At 41.1% G+C, this 20,815-nt stretch overlaps 1 protein-coding gene across 2 annotated transcripts in view; it reads right to left on the minus strand.

The window, feature by feature from the left end:
* Positions 1-502: 502 nt before the first annotated feature.
* The window catches only part of GAN (gigaxonin), a 28,821-nt gene continuing 8,508 nt past the window's right edge, over positions 503-20,815 (minus strand). The window contains exons 2-11 of one of the 2 annotated variants that reach the window (XM_054296325.1): positions 15,619-15,733; positions 14,430-14,780; positions 13,761-13,978; positions 12,769-12,890; positions 12,160-12,272; positions 10,939-11,088; positions 10,463-10,599; positions 9,840-9,968; positions 3,873-3,982; positions 503-3,141 (exon numbers count right to left, since the gene is read on the minus strand). In XM_054296325.1, coding sequence (XP_054152300.1) covers positions 2,960-3,141; positions 3,873-3,982; positions 9,840-9,968; positions 10,463-10,599; positions 10,939-11,088; positions 12,160-12,272; positions 12,769-12,890; positions 13,761-13,978; positions 14,430-14,780; positions 15,619-15,733 — 1,627 coding nt within the window. In that variant the 3' untranslated portion in view covers positions 503-2,959. Of the gene's footprint in view, positions 3,142-3,872; positions 3,983-9,839; positions 9,969-10,462; positions 10,600-10,938; positions 11,089-12,159; positions 12,273-12,768; positions 12,891-13,760; positions 13,979-14,429; positions 14,781-15,618; positions 15,734-20,815 lie in introns of those variants that run through there. The other variant, XM_054296326.1, reaches the window with a different exon arrangement.

Here is a 20,815-nt window from a genome sequence, read left to right on the forward strand (position 1 = left end):
AGCACAGCCTCCCTCCCCTTCTGAAATCAACCACCCCTTGGAAAAGAGAAAGAGAAGCCAGAGGTGAGCTCTGCCTCTTCACCCCTACACCACCACTGGCCCAATCCCTGCAGAAAGGGGAGCCTTGGCTTCAAACCACACTTATGGTGTGGTTACAGTTCTTCACTATAACCACACCATAAGCCTTGCTCCAAATTCTGAGGGAAATTGAACCTGGTTATTGCACAATCCAAGGGATGCATTCACAGATCAGAGCTGGACAGACAGACAGACAGACAGGAAGACACATCCCCTCCCTCCTGCACACACAGAGGCTGGAACAGCTCCTGGATCAGTCCCACAGACAATGCAGAAGGGGAATGGTCCCATCCCCTTAGGCAAGGCCAAGGAAGCCAGTTTTGAGATCTCAGGAGTGCCTAAATCTTGAGCACACACCAAAACCCCTGGAGAGCATCCCTGGAGACTTGGTCCCAGCCACATGAAACATGATACAAGTACAACGTGCTCAGAAATTCAGTTTGTGACTGGTTCAGGTACAGAGGCTTAAACTTCTTGGTCAAATCTCACTGAGTGCATTCACAACATGCTCCAATCACCAGCAGATTTGTCTCTTTTATTTATATTTTCTTTTAGAAAAAACAAACTAAGAACGCCTAGTGTTAATCCTACTCTAAGTGTAAACATTTGGTTCAGTAACTTGAACTGCAAAACACTGCTAGAGTATTTGCTTGGGTTTATCATGTGCATTTATCACTTACATTTTCTGGATGCTGAATGCCCTCAAGTGTACTGGGAAGCTACAGGGACTTGGGAGATAGCAGCTGCAATATTCTGAATAACATTTTCTGAAGTTTTCCAAGCCACTTAGAAAACTGAGCTCAAAGTGAAACAGATACTTAGGAACATTCATCACTTTTGAATATGGGATCTTGGCACTTTGTCTGAGGAAAAAAAAATTGATCCATGTAAGATTTTTCAAAAAATGGAAGTTTAACAGATAAACTAACAGCACTTGATTTATTTCACAGGCCAGTCAAGGATGGAAATAGTGGTTCACATTTCTGTAGTAAAGCATTATATATAAATTTAAAATCTAAAGACATATATATACACACACCAAGTTACTGCAATGCATAAATATATAAACTTTTTAATATGCCAACTAATATAGGTCAGAAAATCGATGTATATAGTTCAAGTTTTGCAGCACTTCAGCATTGTAAAAAATAAAAATAAAAAAAGGTCAATGGATTGGCTGCTGCCCTTTTCCCCACCCTCCCACACTCCTCTGCTCAGGAATCAGAGTAATTCCAACCCCACATCAGTGCTATGGAAGGACTGAGCAGAAATAAGTTTCAGAATGGCTCTTCAAGGACTATTTAGTGAAATACCAATATTTTGAATTAGTTTGGGATCATATTTCAACGTATGTAAGATGATTTCAATAAAGATGACAAAGGTTTACACTAACACAACTGAGGGCAGAGTTTGGCTTGTCTGAGGTCCACAGAGTTGCAGAGTGGAAAGTCTTGTATGTAGTTATAATACTGGTTGTACAAAGTCACTTTTTCTGAAGGGCAGGAGGTATTATTTCTATTTTCCATCTCTCCCATTTTATTCCTTTTAAATAAATACAGGTTATGTCCCACCCATCACGACAACAAAAAAATCAAAAATTGAGGTAAAACTGTTCTACCAGCTAATCTTGACTACAAATAAAAAGTCAATTAAATATCACTACTGATGTGAACAAGGCTTAGTAAGAAATAAAACGTAAGATACTAAGTTCTTCACTATAACCACACCATAAAACCCAGCTTTCAAAGTCAGGCAGCAGTAAACAAGACTGTACTGTAGCACAGAAACCATTAGTAAACCAACTTTTGATCCCAATTTAAAGTCACTGTACAAATTTTTCTTAACTCTTAGTCCAAACCCAATGTTTTCTGCAAAATAAATATATCCTTGTCATATTTCACCTTTGTTCTAAGAGACACAAAATACACCTTTCTACAATCCTCAGTCTTAAAAACCATTCTTAGCTTGCAAGCAATCTGAAGTAAAAAGGAACACAATCTATTTAGTTTGTCCTTTTGCTCTTACCAAAAGCAGCAATCATCACTAACTGTTCCAAACATGTCTTTCCTTTTCACTTGAAGGAAAACAGCCACCAAAGCCCACCCAGAAGCACACACCACCCACCTGCAGACCAGTTCATCAGGCTACTCGAATGACAGCGTAGGAAAAAACTGTTTACTTCTTTGTGGTGTACTGTATCCATTTTCTGGGGTGTATCCATTTCAGATTAGTCCATTTTATATATATTAAAAATATTTGTCAGAATGAAACCGTTGCAAATCAATGAAAAACCGTATGTACACACCTCCACCATTTTTTAGGCACAGACCTTATCTTTTGAGAAAGGACTAGAAATAAAAGGTGCAATGACCAACAACTCCTGTGGCCTCATGCTCCAACAGCAGCACACCAGGGAGGTTGGTTGTCATGTAGCTTCTGTGTATTACAGCTATCCAGTTCCAGATAGCACATGGATTCGTATCAGTTCCCCGCAGGGGAAACGCACCTGAAAGCTTTTTTTTTGTTTTTGCTTTTCAATAAGCTTCGCCAAAGGAAACAGATTCCCACCAGCTTCAGACACAAAATCCTCCTTCAATAACAAGGTTTAAACTCCAAATGGTTACGACTGAAGGTGTTTCCTTGATCTCCCCCTTTTATTTTCCCCCTTCTCTCCTCTTTAATGTGTACTTAAGTTATTTGTTCCCGAAACAAGTACTGAGACTCAAGCTTTGTAAGCATTTAAAACAAAAACAGTTACCATACCAAAGCACAGCATACAGTGTAATTTTCAGCTGTAATTTCTCAGCTTTTCCTTTAAATAGAGCTAGATTATGGTGGACTGCACAGAACTCTTCCAGTCTGGTCCCCTGGCAGCACGGGCTCACGGAGAAGGTACGCGGATGCGGAACAATCCCTGCTGCAGCTGCAGCCGGAAGAGTTTGCAGTTAGCGATGCGCAGCGCCGCGCAGCCCGTCCGGCGCAGGTCCGAGGGGAACAGCGGCTTGGTGCGCTGCCAGGTGCCCGTGCTCCTCTTGAATTCCCTAACATAGTCATAGTTTGTACCTGAATTAACAAAAAAAAGAGATGGAATGCTTCAAACTCACTGCACCTGCCACCATTAGTAAGGCAAATACGTGAACGAGAACAGGAACACAAATCAGTGTCTGGATGAGTGGTTGAAATTATCGTCAAAAAGGAACTACTATGACATTTCTGATCTACCTAAACCCATCAAACTTGGAATTTTGTTTGCTTATATTTTGGAGAAAGCCCTGCTACACACTCATATACATACACATGGCCACAAAAGTCTTCCAAATCTCTTTTACAGAGTGTGGCCAGATGCTGGTGGCTCCGAACTGAGTATGTTTGATAGCACACATCAATTTGGTTGGGATTGAGAGCCAAGAGTCACTATCACATCCTTATGAACCACTGGACGATGCCCCTAGAATGCAGAATTGCCTGTTTCCCACTGCAAAGACAGGAGTTACAACCTCAGGCACTAACAGGTCTTCTTACACTTAGATAAAAGCAGTAACACACACTTAGTCTTGACCTCTTGTGGTCTTCAAACTAATCAACCAAATCAAGCCAATGCTCATGGCACTGAACTTGTTACTGAAGAGTCCAAAACCAACCTGTGTGTTTCTGTTTGACCAGCATAATCCCCTTGACCCACAGTGACAGCACAGTGTCCCAGCCTCTTATTTTTAAAATATCCAGTCTTCGTACCAAGTATTGAAAATATTGGAAGGAAATGAGCATAAAGAGGTTTTTAGTCTGGCTCTGACCTGTATCGAGATCTCCAATCACGTATATGCTGGCTCCGATGGGCACAGCTCCATACACAAAAGAAGAGCTAGTTGGGATACATAGGTTCTGGTCATTTAGATAAATCCACCTGTAAAAATAACAATTCAAAAACAGGATTTGATTTTTAATAATCACATTTAAAAAAATAATCCTAAGTCTTTTTGCAGCTGTAATCTTTGACTCAAAAGCAGAGTTTGCATATTAATTTTTTATGTAAAGGGAACATTGTATAGCTTGGGACAGTCCTGGTTTCTCCTAGCCAGGAAAAGCAGCTAGTACTGTTGTATCCTGAAGTTGCTCAATTTCAGAATTGCTCCACTCATCTCTGTAATCTACCTTTAATAAATTCTTCTTGCAGCCACACAGTTGTGACCTTCTGGAAGAGAGCAGTCATGTTAGGGAGCCAACAACAGCAATGCCAGTCAGTCTTCCCTACAGAGAAAATTTTAGGCAGTTTTGTCTTAAAAATAGTCTTTAATTTGTCTTTAAAATAAACACATATAAATTTTAATGATCCCTAGTAAGGGAAAAAACAAATTGCTGTAGCAGAACCTTGTTATTAAGCAGTGTCTCCCCCATATAATTCTTCAACTTCTTTAACAGTGCTTTATCAGGGACAACAAATCCTTGCCTGCTATGAAGAATGAAGCACTTGGCAATGCTTAACTTCAAACAAGGGATAAAAGACTGGAAATCAAAGTGGTAATGGAATTTGGAAAAGAAATATCCTTTATCTGGAATTGCCACAGATCTTCCCAATCTCATACCAGGCTCTTTTCAATCCCTTTCCAGCTCCTACAGCAATCTTACAATTCCCCTGTGTTCACTGTAAGCTCAGGCTCATTTCAACACTACATCAGCCTGATCTTTCCACCATGTGAAAAGCAGTTTTTCTTGTTGAAGCCTTTGGAAAACAGGCAGGGATGTACTCCTCATCCACGTGGGATGCTGGTTTACAAAGAGGTCCCAAGAGTTATTAGCATCATCTCTGTGGTTCTGAACAAATTCCTACAAAATGCTGCTGCACCTTTGCAGATGGTGTCACAGTTACCACACACAGACCCTGACATGTACAAATCCAGGCATTTCAGGGGACTACTCCTACACTTCTTATTAAATGATTTACAGAGAACATAAAGGTCTGAGAAACCTTTGAAAATCATCCCATATATTTTCATGGCCATACCAGGTTAATATGAAGGAAAAAGTTAGAAAATGCCCTCCCAGATACTGCTGATCTTTGAAAATTCTGCATCATTTGAACTCCTGATTCAGAAGTAAACCACTCTTCTGGCCCTGAAGGAGATGCTGCTCCATATCAATTATCTTGGAGACAGAAATCAATTTTTAAAGGGCAAATGAAAGGATTGGCTGTCCATTATTTTGTCTGTGCTGTACACTGAAGGATTAACGTTCTGCACAAAGCAAGGAAATGGTTTGTAGCTGTCACAGAGGAGGACAGATGGACTAACAAGAGAAAAGGAGAAGTTCTCTGCACTGGTTTAGAAACTCTCACAGATCAAAACAACTTGCACCATATTTCATTAGCTTCCTTCCCTTACTGTAGGAGGAGGACACAGTATTTTCATTGCTTTTTAGCAGCAAGTAACCTAGGATTCTGAAAACTGAGTAAGTAGCAGAGAAATGCAGAAGGAAGACAGGATTAGTATTATTTTTTAAGTTCTAACTATAGAACCAGGTTAAGGAAGGGAAATAAATCAGGAGTTTATCTGCACTAGATACTCTGGGTTTTGGAGTTTAAATAAAAAACCTAAACCCACAGGGTGAGACCCAAGCATTTTCCTACTGTGCATCACCAAAGGAGAGTATTAAAGTTTCTGTAGCTGCTTGTGAAAATTCATCCTCAGGCTTTCTCAATGTGTATGCTTTAAAAAACAGGCAGCACTTTTCAGGAACACTCACAGCAGCTTTAGCAGTTAAAACTAGGAAGGAACAAAGACAGGAAGGGCAAGGGGTCACGTTTCATCGGAATTTGACTAAGCTCCAGCTAATGTGGGTTGTGCCTGCTGTTTGAACAGTATGGAAAAAACACCATGACCAAAAATTCACAATCTTCAGGAATCTGAAAACAGTCCTTGGAACAGAACTCTTGCGAACTTCCCTGGGTTGGCTCCACTCAAACCCAGTCCAAGAGGAGCAGGGGGGAGGCAAATCCTGCTGCAACCAGGGGCAGAAGTGATGGCTCTGAAACTGGAACAGGATTCCACCCAATTTAAAATAAGAAGGGAAGGAAGCTCAATTTCTTTCAGTCTTAAAGTGAGAGAAACAAAGTGATCCATCCACACTGCTGTAGATAACGAGTGGGATGGGGGTAACTGCTTTATTTCCAAGTGGGAAGTAAATAAAGATGTGATACAGAGCCAACATATTCCAGACACGTCACCTCAGGATCACCCCAGCTGAGAAAGGAAGCTTGGAAATGAATGAAAATCCACATTCCTCTCATCTGACAGTGCTGTCAATCAGTGTTCTCATTACATTTGCATAAGCACTTGCTTTTAATGAAATTCCTGCACACTGACTGGAAGAATGTTGCTAATTACACATACTATGTTACAAGACTGTTTAGTTCACTAGTTATATGCTGCTGAAAGCTCTTCCTTATTTCCATGATGGTCCAGTAGCAAAAAGAACATTGTAAAGGATATTTTACCAAAGTACTGCTGCTGAAAATTCTCTCTTGATGTATCCCCCTTAGTACCTTCAAATTTTCATAATTCTTTTTTAAATCATGAGAAGAAGGAAGAAATCCTACCCCAGTTACAGACCACCAGGAAAAGGCAGCAGTGGCCATACAGCAGCAGATCTTGCAAAGAACCCTGAAGTCAGCTTGGGTTGTATTAAATATTTCCAACCATTCACATAGAAAAGAAAAAAACCTGAGTGTGTACAGACATCATGCAATTCTCCACTCACCTACAGGGTGCAAAAAGTGAATTATAAATTATGAACTCTGAGAGAAAGTCTGACCCATCAAGGTCCTGATGTATTTAAGACTTCCTGCTTTTTATGGAGTAGACCAACACTGGGTCACTGAGTGAAGGATACCTTCACATTTTCATCTTCCATTTTCACATTCATTAAATCTGTTTTTAGCTTGATCGATATTTAAAAAAACAGGATACAATGCACACAAAGCTCAATCTATAGCCTTTGAAATAAAATCTACCTCCTGCAAAAACCCTGCAATCTGACATACAGCTTCTTCTATCTTTGGGTTCACTTAAATCCACTCATGCACATGACTCTAAAGACAGCCTGACAAAACATTTATTAATTGAAAAATCTCACTTACAGCAGCACTTCAAGTATGAGAATTATTTCCTACATTACCCTGCTCACATTTCATGTGGATGCTACTATTTTGTCTAACTTCATTTATTCTATTACTTGTTTATACAGCACAGCTTAACAGGAGTCTCAATGTTTATTTTTTTGCTAATGTGAAGATCTCAGCACATCTCCAGTCTTTGAAAAGTCTGCGTCATGGTTAAGAATAACAATTTTGAAAGACTCTGCACTATGAGTTATTTTAGAGTAAGTTGCTGTCAAAGTAAACCATATTAAACAAGTCCAGTCCTTTAATCCAATTCAAGCCAGAATTATGGCAGCTTACATGAATTAATATGTTTATATACTGATGTGAGTACATCCTTAGACATTCACTCTGGGTAAAACCTGTAACTCAGACACTCAGGCTCTGGGTGCCTGGCAGGATGCTGGAGCCTGGGCTCTGGCAGTGAGGCCTGAGGCACACATGGAAATCTGTGCAGGTGACACAGGTGTGCAGTGCTGCACGTACCCCAGAACCAGCACCACCCACAGCTGAACCCACAGCCCAGAGAGTTCTCTGCATCCACACAGAAAGTGAACACAATGGAGCTCTCCGCTTACTTAAAAACAGCTGGAAAAGCCCACAGCTCATTACACAGTATTGGCAAGTAACTTTTTATAAAGTCACTGTGAATTTTGGTTTGAGACTGCTAGAATTGATCTGCTACACAGAGCTCTGAGGATACTGAAACCTGGGAGAACTGACAGACCCTGGAACAGAGTGCTGGAACATAACACAGAGACACTGCACCCTCTTCTGGCTACAGCACCCCTGGCCTGAGCTGGGGCCTCTTAAACCCTGGGAGCAGCTGCCACCATCCCAGCCTTCCCTGGTCCCCAGTCTCCACAGAAACACCCCAAACCTGTGCCCTGCCTGCAGGTTCATGCTGAGTTACATTTCCAAGCTCAGACTGGGCAGTGGCAGAGCAGAAAAGCAAAGTCTGTATCTCAGCTGCCCTCCCCATGTGCCTCCTCCATCATCTCCACCAGTCAGCTCTGCTGCCTGCCCTGCCCTGTGCCAGCACAGCCACACACCACACAGCCAGCACTCAGAGCAGTGGGGCAGCTGCAGCTTTATCACTGCTGCACCGGGATCCTGCAAGGCTTGGGGATGCCACCAAGCAAGGACACAAAGCCATGGCACAGTCAGCAGGTGGCACCATGGCAGCACCCAGGCTGGGCCCTCCCAGCTCCCCAGACTCCACTCACTGCATGGAAACTCAACCTGCATCAACCTGTGAAACAGGTCTGCAGCCACTGCTGAGGAACCATGAGCTAGAACCTTCTGAAGAACAGAATCAGGCTGGAAATATTTCAAGCAAATCAGCTGAAAATAGCAAGTAGGAGAGAGGGGAGCACTTCTTTCCACAGTTCTTTCCCTTTCAAAGACCTCTTGCAAAACATTAATAAATTTCTGCCATTTCCCCAGGCTCCAGAAGGCTAGCAAACACTAAGGGAGCAGCAGCAGCCCCTCTGATCTGTCTGCTTCTTTTAACCAATTTAAAGGATGTTTTTCTTCAGCTTCATTTGATTATAGCTAGTTTAGACATCACTTTGAACAACAGAGAAGACCTCTTCATACAGAAATTAAAGTCTCTTTACAGCCATATCTTGCAAGAAAATTATATAATGAATTTACATCTACTGTTCTATTTTTGTGTCCTTTTATACAGGTCACTGTCATAAATCAGTCTTGATCTTCTAATAAAGACATGCTAATCTCCTTCACTTGTCAACAAGCCTTGAAACATCTGACCACAAAGTCTTTTTAAAATTTAATTTATGAAAGAAGAATAATTCAATTTACCATTATATGCAAGACAAAAGTCACTGGAGGAACCAAGCTTGCCAGTTATGACTGGAGAACAAGGTGACTAAACAAAAAATTCAATGTAAGGTAACATTTTGAATGGTTACCACATATAGTAAGGTGGATTCCACTACCAGAACCAAGAGATAAGAAATGAAGTAATTGGATGCAAATTCAAAAGAAACAGAAGGAGATGAGCCATGCAGTGTGGGGAGGTGGGATGTATAGCATCCCTAGTGTCCTTCCTATGGCAAAAGCCTACATGGGTGCCATCAGCTCTAAATGCTTGGAACAAAATGCATCAAATTTCTTATCTCTAGTTTAGGAATTCTCTAAGCTGCAAATCTTTGGAGATAGGGTTGGTGGGTCATGAAGAAATATCCCTGTACGTACACACATTCCTCCACAGAACCATGGCATCATTTAGGTTGGAAAAGACCTGTAATGAGCACTCAGGAGGGAGCTGTGGGCATGAGGAGGGGTGGGGGTAGCAGTACCCTGCACATGGGGCATTGCAGAGTGCAGGGGAAGAGCCACAAACTCCCTGTGTGACCAAGGTGCTTCTCCCGTCCAGGGGCTCTCAGGACCTGGTGGCTCCAGGGCTTGTTAGAGGGAAAAGTGGAGTGGATGGGCCTTCAGTAACAGCCAAGCTGGGTGTGAAATGAGCCACAGACACATGGCACAGACCTCATGTGAATCAGAGTGCAGGAACAAGGGGTGAGGCAGCAGGCAGATGACTGGATGGCAAGTTATTCTCTGTGTTTAGAGCTGCAGCAGTTACCTTTTAAACTCATCATGATAAAATTCTGATTTGCACGTCACCATCTCACTGGCTTGGCTGTCGTCACGACTCCTGACCCCACCAAATACATAAAGCTCAGAGGCAACTCCACAGGCCACTGCCCCAAATCTGAAAATCCAAACAAGGAAAAAAATATTAATGCCACGTATCAAAACCCTTTTGCATACTCCTCTGAACTTTCTTCGTCTTTTACGCTTTTATTTATTTATACACACAGATGCCTTAAATATCCAACAAGATGAGTCATGGATATTAATTGTAAGCACCTAATTCAGATCACAAAAAAAAAAAAAAAAACAGTAAAAATATCTCTCTCTAAAAATACTGTGAAGTTCCAATTGAACTATACTATAATTTCTTGCTTTCACTTTGCATCAGGGAACTAGTGCTTGTAACATCAGGGCTATGTTTCTACAAAATTTGGATTTATTGCTTGGATTCTTGTCTTTACTCAGCCACATGTTAACTACAGGCCACCACAACTCAAAAAGACCTTTTGAGATTCATAGGCCATCTTCTCAGATTCATCAGAAAAAGGACACTTTCCTCCCATCAGAGAGCTGGAAAAGCAACCTAGTCCCCCCACTTCCATTTTCCCTCACCTCCTCTCTTTGAGAGGACAGATTGCTGTCCACTGCTGAGTCCTGGGGTCGTAACACTCCACAGATTCAAAGAGTTTTCCATAGGAGCCTCCACCCATTGCATAGATTTTCTTCTTCATAGCTGCATAGCAGCCAATCTTATGGGAAAAAAAAAGAGAAAAATATATCTGAAATGACACACAAATGCACAGTATTGAGAGCTCAAAGCTGTCTATACACACACAGAGGCATTTGGATTATCTATACCCCATGGCAAACAATGTGAGGCATAAAAATGCTCAGGCACAGTTTTGTTTTGGAGTATAAAAAGAGAAGAAGCTGCTCACTCTCATTTCATTTTGAGACTTTTTGCTACTACTTGAAGCAAAAGATTAAAATACATATTTTTATACATATATACATACACACACACATACATATATCTGCATTGACTATTTAACAAGAAGCAACACAATAATATAAGATGTAGTTTTTACCTTTCTAACCATGGTCAAGTCTGGCTGCTTGGTCCAGGTCCGGCTGTAAATATCATAGCTCTCCATAGAGATCAGCTCCCTTTCACCATCCTCACCTCCCAGAATATACAGAATCCCATCAATCTCTACCACACCAAAATTATGTCGTGCCTAAGGAACATCAATAAAGTCAACATTTTAAAATGTAACTGCCATTGGGAATAAATGAACACAATCTTATTTTTCAGACTAACTGTCTGCAAAGTGCTATTGGTATTATGCCTGGCTTTTGTTTTGTTTTTTTATTTTTAAATGGTGAAGTCCTAAACTTCATAAGCATAAAATTATTAATTTAATCGACTAAACAAAACAAAGGGTACCAAAAGGAGAAAAAAAAAAGCAGAGTAGCAGAAGCCAAAGAGACCACAGAGAAATCTAGGAAGAGAGCTTGGCCATATTGCAGTTCCCATAGTGGTGGTCTCTACAATGCAGCTGTTGCTTTCAGGTCTCTCTACTAGCAAAGCCTGAACTCATTCTCTGTGCAAAGGCAGCTCTTCTATTTTGTATGTATGAGCCCAGCTACCCCTCAGTCTCACAGCAAACATATCACAAGCAGGAAATTTAATGCATCATAACTAAAATTGTGGTCAAATCTACATGCCTTTGTCAACCAGAGATTGCAAAGAGGAAAAACCTGTGGTAAACAACTTCTTAATAAACACCCTGTGCTGATTTACAAAGATAAAAACACAGGTGTATTGAGGATATATGTTTACAAATAACAAACTGTTACTTTTTGATGGAATGTAATTATGAAGAAGGAAGCATTAACTCAAACCAAACCTAAATATGTCTGTGCAAGCCAAGTTCTGTATGTTGGCCAGTCCTCTGTCCATCTTTTCTGCACAGTCCGATCCCTTTGTCCATCTCAGAGGTCTCTTGTTTTAGAAGGCCAGTACACGCAGAACATTAAGTATACTATAGGACTGATTCATTATGAAATTCCTGAAATTTTGTAGTTCATCTTATAGTAAGCTCTTCACCAATTGTTTAGATTTTCCAGATCCAGCAGTCAGCATCAGACCACAAGAACAACAGGATATAAACAGAAGTCAGTCTGCAGCATGATTTTGAATGTGTAAGATGCAAGCGACTGGAGATTCAGAATAAAATTTTGCAGAAGAAAAGGAACATTTTGCCAAAGTAAAAACTTAAATCCCAACAGTTAGATAGAGATCTTGCCTCATGCATTGGTGGTAAGGAACTCCATGAATTGGTGTCTGGATCATATTTCTCTCCAGAGCTTAGCGTTCCCTTGTTTTCATCCTGACCACCAAGCACAAATAAAAATCCTTCTGTAAAACAAAACGTAACATGATCTTAAGAAAAGGACTCTCAAGAAGAGGACTCACACCTGCACACTGAGCAAAACAACATGACTGGTGAGCTGTATTCTGAAATTCACCAAGAGATCCAGACCAGTCACAGGTCAGACTGGACTGGAGAAGGTAAAGCACATACTTACATCTGACTCAAGTCTGCCCCTGCAGATACCCTTCAACAAATTCAGTGATGCAGCAACTACAATTTACTTAAAACATTAAATACTCCTGGAGAGACAGATGTAGCAGATTCCCACAAAATGTTGCAGGAATAGTGATTTTAAGACACTTAGATGACAGGGATTTTCACAGAATCAAGTACAGTTTTGGGCAGACAAAGGGGAAGCAAGAAATAACCCCAGTGCAGTCAGTCTTGAAGAAAATATATTATTATAAGCTGTATGTCAGATTTTGAGGCACTGGTAAGTTTTGATAACATGGACTTTAAAAAGATGAAGTTCCCCTTTACCTGCTGACAATACTCCATGATTGATCCTTGGAATACTCATAGGAGCAAGTTCAATCCAGAGCTGTCTATTGGGATCATAAAGAGGACACATACACCGCATCACTGAGGTTGGTTTCCGTGATCTGAACACAGGGTGGGGAGGGAACAAACAGAAACAGAAAGACAAAGACAGAGTTTTACGAGTTCACTGTTAACAGCTCGTGTCCAAAGCTGGCTTGTTCTTGTTTTCCTGTATATTCATCACGTGGCATTTCCCTGGTAAGGAGAAGATCCCCAAACCAAACATGTAAATTGAGTTTGTATTGTACAGACTTGGAGACAAAAAAAGCTGATTCACTTCATTCCTACTGTATCTGCCTGTAACTTTTTTTATGAACTTTGAGTGAGCTGAGAAGAGCTGATAGACAGTATTAGTAATGTCTGAGTAAAATGATTCACAAACTGACATGCAAAATGTTATCTGAGTGGTTTACTACGCTTCTATAAAAAGCTAACATCTAAATGCTAAATTTATTTAAACAGGACTGAACCCTCCCTTCTGCTGCAGGGGGTACTCTAGAGAAGGAAGGGATTATTGTGTGGAACAGGAATTTTCACCTTATCTCAGATGCACCAATAATGACTAATTTTTTTTTTGGAACCACATCTATTATAAACAAAACAGTTTAAAGCACATGTTCATTACCCCTAAGTTATGTTAGACAGGCTTTTCAGATCATCAGAAAGGATTCTGTTTTTAAGTCTATTCAGTTTAAAAAAATCTAACCAACACTTACTGAACAAACAACCCTACTCAAAGTTTAATACATGTTGAATGTCAGAAACAAAATAACTATTTATTGCTGAATCACCCCCAAAGGTATTTCAGGTGTGTCTGACCAACCTAAAACAAACCCAAATGACAGAGTAACAAGCAATGGGTGCACACATCTGTGTTTTCAGAGCGGTGAGCGCTGGCACTGGGACCAGCTGTCACACCAGTGCACACTTACACTCTCTCTTCCCCCCCAACAGTCACGATGCACTCGGAGTAGCCCCGGGGCTTGAAGGAGGCCAGCATGGCCTCTCCCTGCTGCGGGGGGGTCAGGGGGATGTTGTTGCACTCCTTGACGATCTCGCGCACCAGCGGCTCGCTCATCATCTGCTCGCGCAGGTACGCCGCGTCCAGCCCCGACACCCACACTGCCGACATCACATCCTTCATGTGGACCTGGGGACAGGCACAGACACAAAGTCACCCCCAGCGCGGAGGCACCCGGACATGCAGATGCTTCTGTGCTTAGCAAATACTTGAGAGTTTTTATACTGGTGAGTAATAAACTAAACAAGAGAGTGTTAGTAAGGAAATGCATCAAGTCCTCGAAGTTTCTCTGTAAACATGCTACTTGCTTTCTCATCATCGAAACAAGATTATATCATCAAATGTCAAAATGGTGCCTTTTTTTCTTAATGCCTATTAAATAATGAAGGCAGCAGATAATATATCATCCACACAGCTTTCACTCTTTTACTGCAATGCTGTGGTCTGCATTTCAGGCAAAATTCAATAAATTCTGTAAGATTAGTCCTGAAAGAAACAGATCTTTTTCAAGTTCCCGCTGATTAGAATGAACACTCCAATTTGTGACATGCTCAAAATATAAACATTTGGATGTCCTGACCTTTCTGGATTCTGAATCATGAGAAATCCACCTAATCACCGCTTCAAAGACGTATCTTTCGTTTCCAACATTGAGCTTTTCCATCGACAGCACTTCTTTCAGTTTTTGAGGAGTCAGTTCCAAGAATTCCTCTGTGCTGCTGACATCTCGAAAGTGAGTTTCCAGATACTCTGAGGCAAGGTAGTGAACATGATGCAAACAATAGTGCAGTGCAAAGTCCCGAATACCAATACAGTTCTCAGCAGCTATGCAACCTTCTAAAAACTCACAGCAGAGAGTTTTTAAGTCTGTAAGCAGCAGGAGATCAGCTGCCTGTACCACATCTTGGATAGTTTCTTCATTTAGCCTGATCTGCAAGAATTAATTTAGAAGTTATAGCTACTATCACTCATTTGTTCCATGACATGCCCGCATTCATTACACTCATTTTCAGTGGCTGAAAAATGGAGTATTAATGCCAGTGTAAGAATCAGGAGAAACTGATATGACTGCTAACCATTAATTAATTAACACAGGGTTGGAAAGGCATTTGCTTGACAGAAGGTGTGGAGCAGAAATTTTGATAAGTTCCTGAAGTAACCAACCATGAAATTGCTCATCTCATCCGGGAACCTAAAATGAGTTTTGCTGTAATAAATAAATACATTCTTTTAAACACACATGAGGAATGAATTTCAAGACAAATCTGCCTTTTTTTTTCTGCTGAAAGCTAACCTTGTTCAGCAATCTCAGTGTGGTTACAAATAAACTGGACATACCAACTTTAATTCCTGCTAAGGCTCCTGGCAGGCAGATGTGACAAGAGGCCACAGAGGTGGGAACAAGGGGCAGGGAGGGAGGGTGCCTGGTGTACTGTAACCCTCAGTGATGGGGTCTCCATCTCTGTGGCTACCAAAGCAGTCCTCTGTCACAGCTGACAAACACTGCCTGTTTTAAAGCAGATTACTGAAGGTAGCCACCAATTTTAATACAAGGATTTGACATTGACTCTAAATTTTAAAGTCCTCCCCTGCTACACAAGAAGAGGAGACAACTCCTGCAGAGCCTGCTGCCTCTACTTCATATGCACAGTCCCACTCTGCAGAAGTTTTACCACAAAGCTTTAAACTTCTTTCAGGATAGCAGTGTTAAAACTCCAGTTATTTTGGCAAATAGTCCAAGTGAGGTTTAGGGGGTTTTAATACCATACCTGCCCACTGAAGATGTAGTCTAATATCTCTTTCATGATATCAACAGATATCCCTTCGAGTTCAATCTTGTACGTTGAGCCATCATCCTTTGGAGGATTGTAATTCAATTTTGTTCTAAGAGAAGAGAAAAGGAAAAGAGCAAAGTTCAAAACCTGGGCACTGGTTGCTGTCAGTTTCTGAAGAATCTGAGATCTCAGAATATGGATGTCTTGGGCCACAACAGAGATGTTAAAACCTTGCAATGTGATGGAAAAACTGTCCCTCGAATTACCACATAGGTATGGCCTCTGATACTGCTCATCACTTTTTCAAACTGAACAAATCTGTCAGCCTTGCAAACTACCCAGGCCATCAAAGAGCCAAAGTATGTTTTATCCCAGCTCATTCATCACAAGCATTCAGAAACTTCACTCAGACTTCCAACAAAACAGCAGCTTTACTGACAGATAAAACACGAGAATTTGCTTTGATAAAGGTGGGAAAAAACCCAAAGCAAAACAAAACCAAAACTTTTTTTACCAAGGAAGAAATAGTTAGAGTTAGCAGATGTGATCAGAATATTCACTGGCAGCACAAACATTTGGATTGCATTACCATTTTGTGTAGTTTATGATGTTATCAGCCTAATGCTGTGCCTGGCTGTAACCAAGCCATGCACTCAGAGTTGCAAGGAACAGCCCATGTGCTGCTCAGCAGAGCTTTAAATATTCATCTACATCAGTGGACACTTCACTTACAAGCCATTTCTTTAAACATACCAGGAGCACTGTGATGTGCCTGTGAATAGAACGGTGGAGGCTAGGGGAAAAGGTGAGGAAGTAATAATAGCACAGCAGACACTTTGCTTTCCACCAGCTGTCACTGCAAACACTTCTTCCAGGAGAGACAACCTTTAGTGTTCAAAAGGGAGCAGCATCCACCAGTTTGGTGCAAACAGACTCAAGAGCTAATAAAAGACCAGTTTTTAACATATTTTTCCACATTTTGGTCACTGAAGAATACATTATATAAAGACAAGAAAGTTTGTTTCCCCACTTCTGTGTATATATAGTGACCTACATCTATACCACAGCAGACTAAAATAAAAGCTTTTACAACTTTTTAACATTCATTTGAATATATCCTTAGATAGAATCAGTTTCTTAATGTGAAAAGCTGTGGCTTTGCTAAGCTGAAAGTGTCCAGCCTCCTGCTATCCACACTCATGCTAAGCAAATACATAAATAGGTCTTAGCTAAGGGCAGATTCTGCCTCACTTACTCACATCGGAATAAATTAAGTTTCTCACAAATTGAGCTGTAACTCACATCAAATAAAACCTTAGTCTGTAAGGAGCTATTTTTAAGTGTGAATAAGGGCAGTAATTTTAGCCCTTTAGTTCATCATCCTTGCGGTCCTGCCTTCACGTTCCTTTTCTACTCTGCAGAGCACCCGGAGATAGCGGTGCCCATGCACCAGGGCTGGAGCTGCTTCCCCCTGGCACAGGTTACAATACAAATAACAACAACAGTGTGGCGTGGGTTAGGAAATTGTTTATTTCCTAACACCTGGAAGGAGATTAGGAAAGTTATGTGACTCCCATTAAAGCTCATGCTGTAATAGCAGGCACTGATTTACAGCTTGTCAACACTCCTGCCCCAAATGTACATTTCCAGCAGAACATACAACGTGTACCTCAACCTGAGCCATCCTTGCCCATGTGCAGTGTGCATTTTCCATGTCTACAAGCTCCAAACAGAGCATATACACACAGGGCAACCTGCCTTCAGACTTCTAACAGAGCAAAGGCTTCTTTACACACATTTTCAAATCTATCCAAACTACCTCCATTTACACCTGATTTCGGGGATTCTTGGTTTGTAACAAAAGGCACTTCTGATTCCTAGGATGAAACTGTGTTTACTTTTAATGTAACATAAAATGTATCAAGTTTCACAGTGTCTGGCTTCCTTCAGCAGAAAAGACAGCTGGGTGACGCCTGGATCCCACATGAGTCAGGTACCTGTAAGCAGCTGTTATGATCCAATACACAGCAGTATCTACACAGAACCTGGGGTGCCCAGCACATTGAGGGGCTTGAAACAAGTCCAAGGCATATAATAAGCATGTAGATGCCAGCACTAATGGGGAGATTAGGCAAAGGCCTTGTGCTATTTATCACTAACTTTCATCTTAGCATCACCTGTACACACCCAAGCTAAATCACCTCATTGCGTGGACTTTACACTGACGCCTCCTGGTAACAAGAAAGTGTTGTTCAGAGTTTTTGGGTCTTATCAGGGTAGATGTTCTAATTACTGCGTACTTTTTCAGGCATCAACAGTTTGTGAGCTTTAAAGAAATGACCTAGGCCCTAATGCAAAGCCAAAACACGAAGCCAACGCAGAAAAATAACCTTGAGAACAAATCAAATTACTTCAAAGTTACAGACACTTGTATCTAGGCAAACATTCACCTTATGCAAATGCTTCCCAGTTCAGATTAACTTTTATTCCTATCATCTGTCATGGGAAGCAATAGTGATGCATCTGTCACATGATTTTAATTTGTTGGTTAATAAAATATAAGGTTATTTATTTCAGTACAAGTACTTCTGAGCTATGCCAAGAGAGCAATTCCCAAAGGCAGCTGGAGATACTCCTTGTAACTCACATCAAAACTGCAGGACAGCAACTGCCTGTTGGGAAGAGGGGAGGAAAAATATGATGCAAGGACATGTTACAACGAGGTTTGGGGCTGGAAAAGTGTAAGAAAAAAAAAAATCATGAGTCCAAATGGAAAGAAAGCTGAAGAAGGAGAGAAAAGTAGGAGGTGTGCAAGCAGAGGGCAAGGAGCCACATCTCCTCTTGCATCACCCATCACCAGCTGTGACCTGCACCCACACCTCGCCTGCAAATTGAGGCCTGGGCATCCCTGTCACAACACCAGAGACAGAACGAGAAAGTTTCCAAACAAATTTGTTCCCAGCTCAGAAAACAATGGGCAGCACATGGAGAAATACTTAACCCTTGCCTACTATCAAATTTCACTTTAGAAAGTAAGTTAGCAGCTATGCTTAAGCAGAGGCTTTCCAGTCTGTCAGCATCCCAGAAGGAGGATGCCTTCTTGCTGCCATGCTCCTCCTCAGGGTGATTTATTCAGCCTGTGATTTGTGTGGCTGAGAGCTGGAAGTGGCAACCAGCAGCCCAAGGTGCAGAGATGGGCCAGCTGCAGCACAGCTGCTCCTAACGCAGGCATGTGACAGCTCCCTACTGAGGACAACATTTCTAATTACTTTAAAAGCACTCCAAGCTGCCAAACCACAGCTGAAAAGGCTGCCTCAGTCTTCCTTAATTCAGATGGAAGACCAGAACATCGAGATCTAGAAGGAAATAACCCTCCCAGCCAACCAAAACCCCCATGAGCTGGGAGCAGAGCGCAGGCAAGACAGAGCTGGAGGAAATGAAACAAGGCAATTTCTTCATCCTGTTTTCTCAAGTAATTTAATTTTGAGCAACTTGACTCCATACACGTTTTAAAACAATAATTTCCATTTTTTAATTAAGACCATGATTGTAAGTTGCAAGTGCTTCCAGTAACATTAAACTGTTCCATAAATGCTCAGCATCCACCCCAACATCCTGTGCCTCGTCAGGAAAACTGCTGGCACACACAACACCTTGAGCCAGTGGCATAAGAACAAATGGGTTGATGTTGTGTTTTGATGTTGTCTGTGTGACAAATTTAGAATCTGCTGTTCCACATCACTTAAGGAATACAATCCTAATGAGTCATCTGAAACGCTCTACATGAGGCAGAATGAGGATTAAAACTCCAGTACCTCTTCTGTGGAGGTAAGCAGTATAAGCAAGGTGAATCCTCAAAATGAAAACACAGGCCCAAGAACTGATATTGATTCTGCTAGGAACAACAATTTATATCTAATGACATAAAACAGATTCAAATAATAAAAAAAAAAAAAAAACCACAACCAAAAAGCAAAACAGGAAAATAAGACTGTCCACAGCTCTTATTAAAATTAGGATGGAACTTCCAACTTACTGTTATTTTAAAAGAGCAGAACAAATCAAAGCACACTCAATACTGCTGACCTTACAGCCAATCCCTGTGAAAGCACTGTTGTGGGACAGTTAAGATTTATATGAAGCAGATTAAAAAAAAAAAATCCATGTGTCTGAAAACTTGGTTTTCTTACATTTTAGAGTTGAAAGTTTATAGGAGGGGAATGAAAAATTGCTTTAAAATAATCAACTAGACAAGACAACAAACAAAATGAAAATTCAAACTCAGAACTTGGCCACCACCAACACCACTTTCTTTCCTGAGTCAGACATAATTGTGTGGGAATATTTTCATCTTTGAAATCTCTGCCTTATCTGTAAACTACTAAGAAAAGAAAACTGATGTGTATTTACAATGGTCACATAAGCTATACAGAGAACCAGAGCACAATTCTGGAAAGCTTTAATCCTTGGAGTGCTGGTATATTGGAACCCAAACAAATAAAGAAAACACCTGTCTGCAAAGACTGTGCCTACCAGAATGCTCCAGACCACATCCACCACAAGCAGGTTGTTGATATTTACAGTGAACAGCCATCAGAAAATCTGGGAAACAAGAGACAGATGCTTTGGGTTTGATGCTTTGCAACACAAAACTTTTACCTGCTCTCACGTCACCACGGTGCAAACACAGTTTGCTGACCTACTTACACTGCAGGGTGTCAGGAACCAGACAAGAGGGAGACACTTGTCTTTTGGAAAGGAACTGTCTTCCCAAATTAATGATTTTGCTCCAGATTAGCCATTAAGGGCCGGTCTACACATGCTTTGCCAGTATTGCCACACTAGCAAACTTTAATATTCATGTAGCAAAGCTGTCCTTCGAAACCAAAGGGCAATAAAATTGGGGTTTGATGATTTATCCTTTACCGGCACCAGTGTTTTGGCCTTCTCCAGAGAGCATCAGCATTTTAAAATGAAGTTGGACCTCCAACAAACTGTTCCAGCAAAGACATGCACCAAACCTAAAACATGCTCACAAGGATGACTCAGTCCCAAAAATGACAAGTGAGTACTTGGAGATTTTGCATCAGTAAGGAGAAAACAAAAAATCTGCTTTTGATGCAAACATAAGGTCAATTTAGTCTCCTGGTCTGGGCTTCCTTATGTAGGTTTTAGTCTTTCAAGTACAAGC

The sequence above is a fragment of the Melozone crissalis genome, unplaced genomic scaffold, assembly GCF_028551555.1.
Source record: "Melozone crissalis strain CALT ecotype California unplaced genomic scaffold, PUWL_Pcris_2 ptg000007l_1, whole genome shotgun sequence".
Taxonomy (NCBI): domain Eukaryota; kingdom Metazoa; phylum Chordata; class Aves; order Passeriformes; family Passerellidae; genus Melozone; species Melozone crissalis.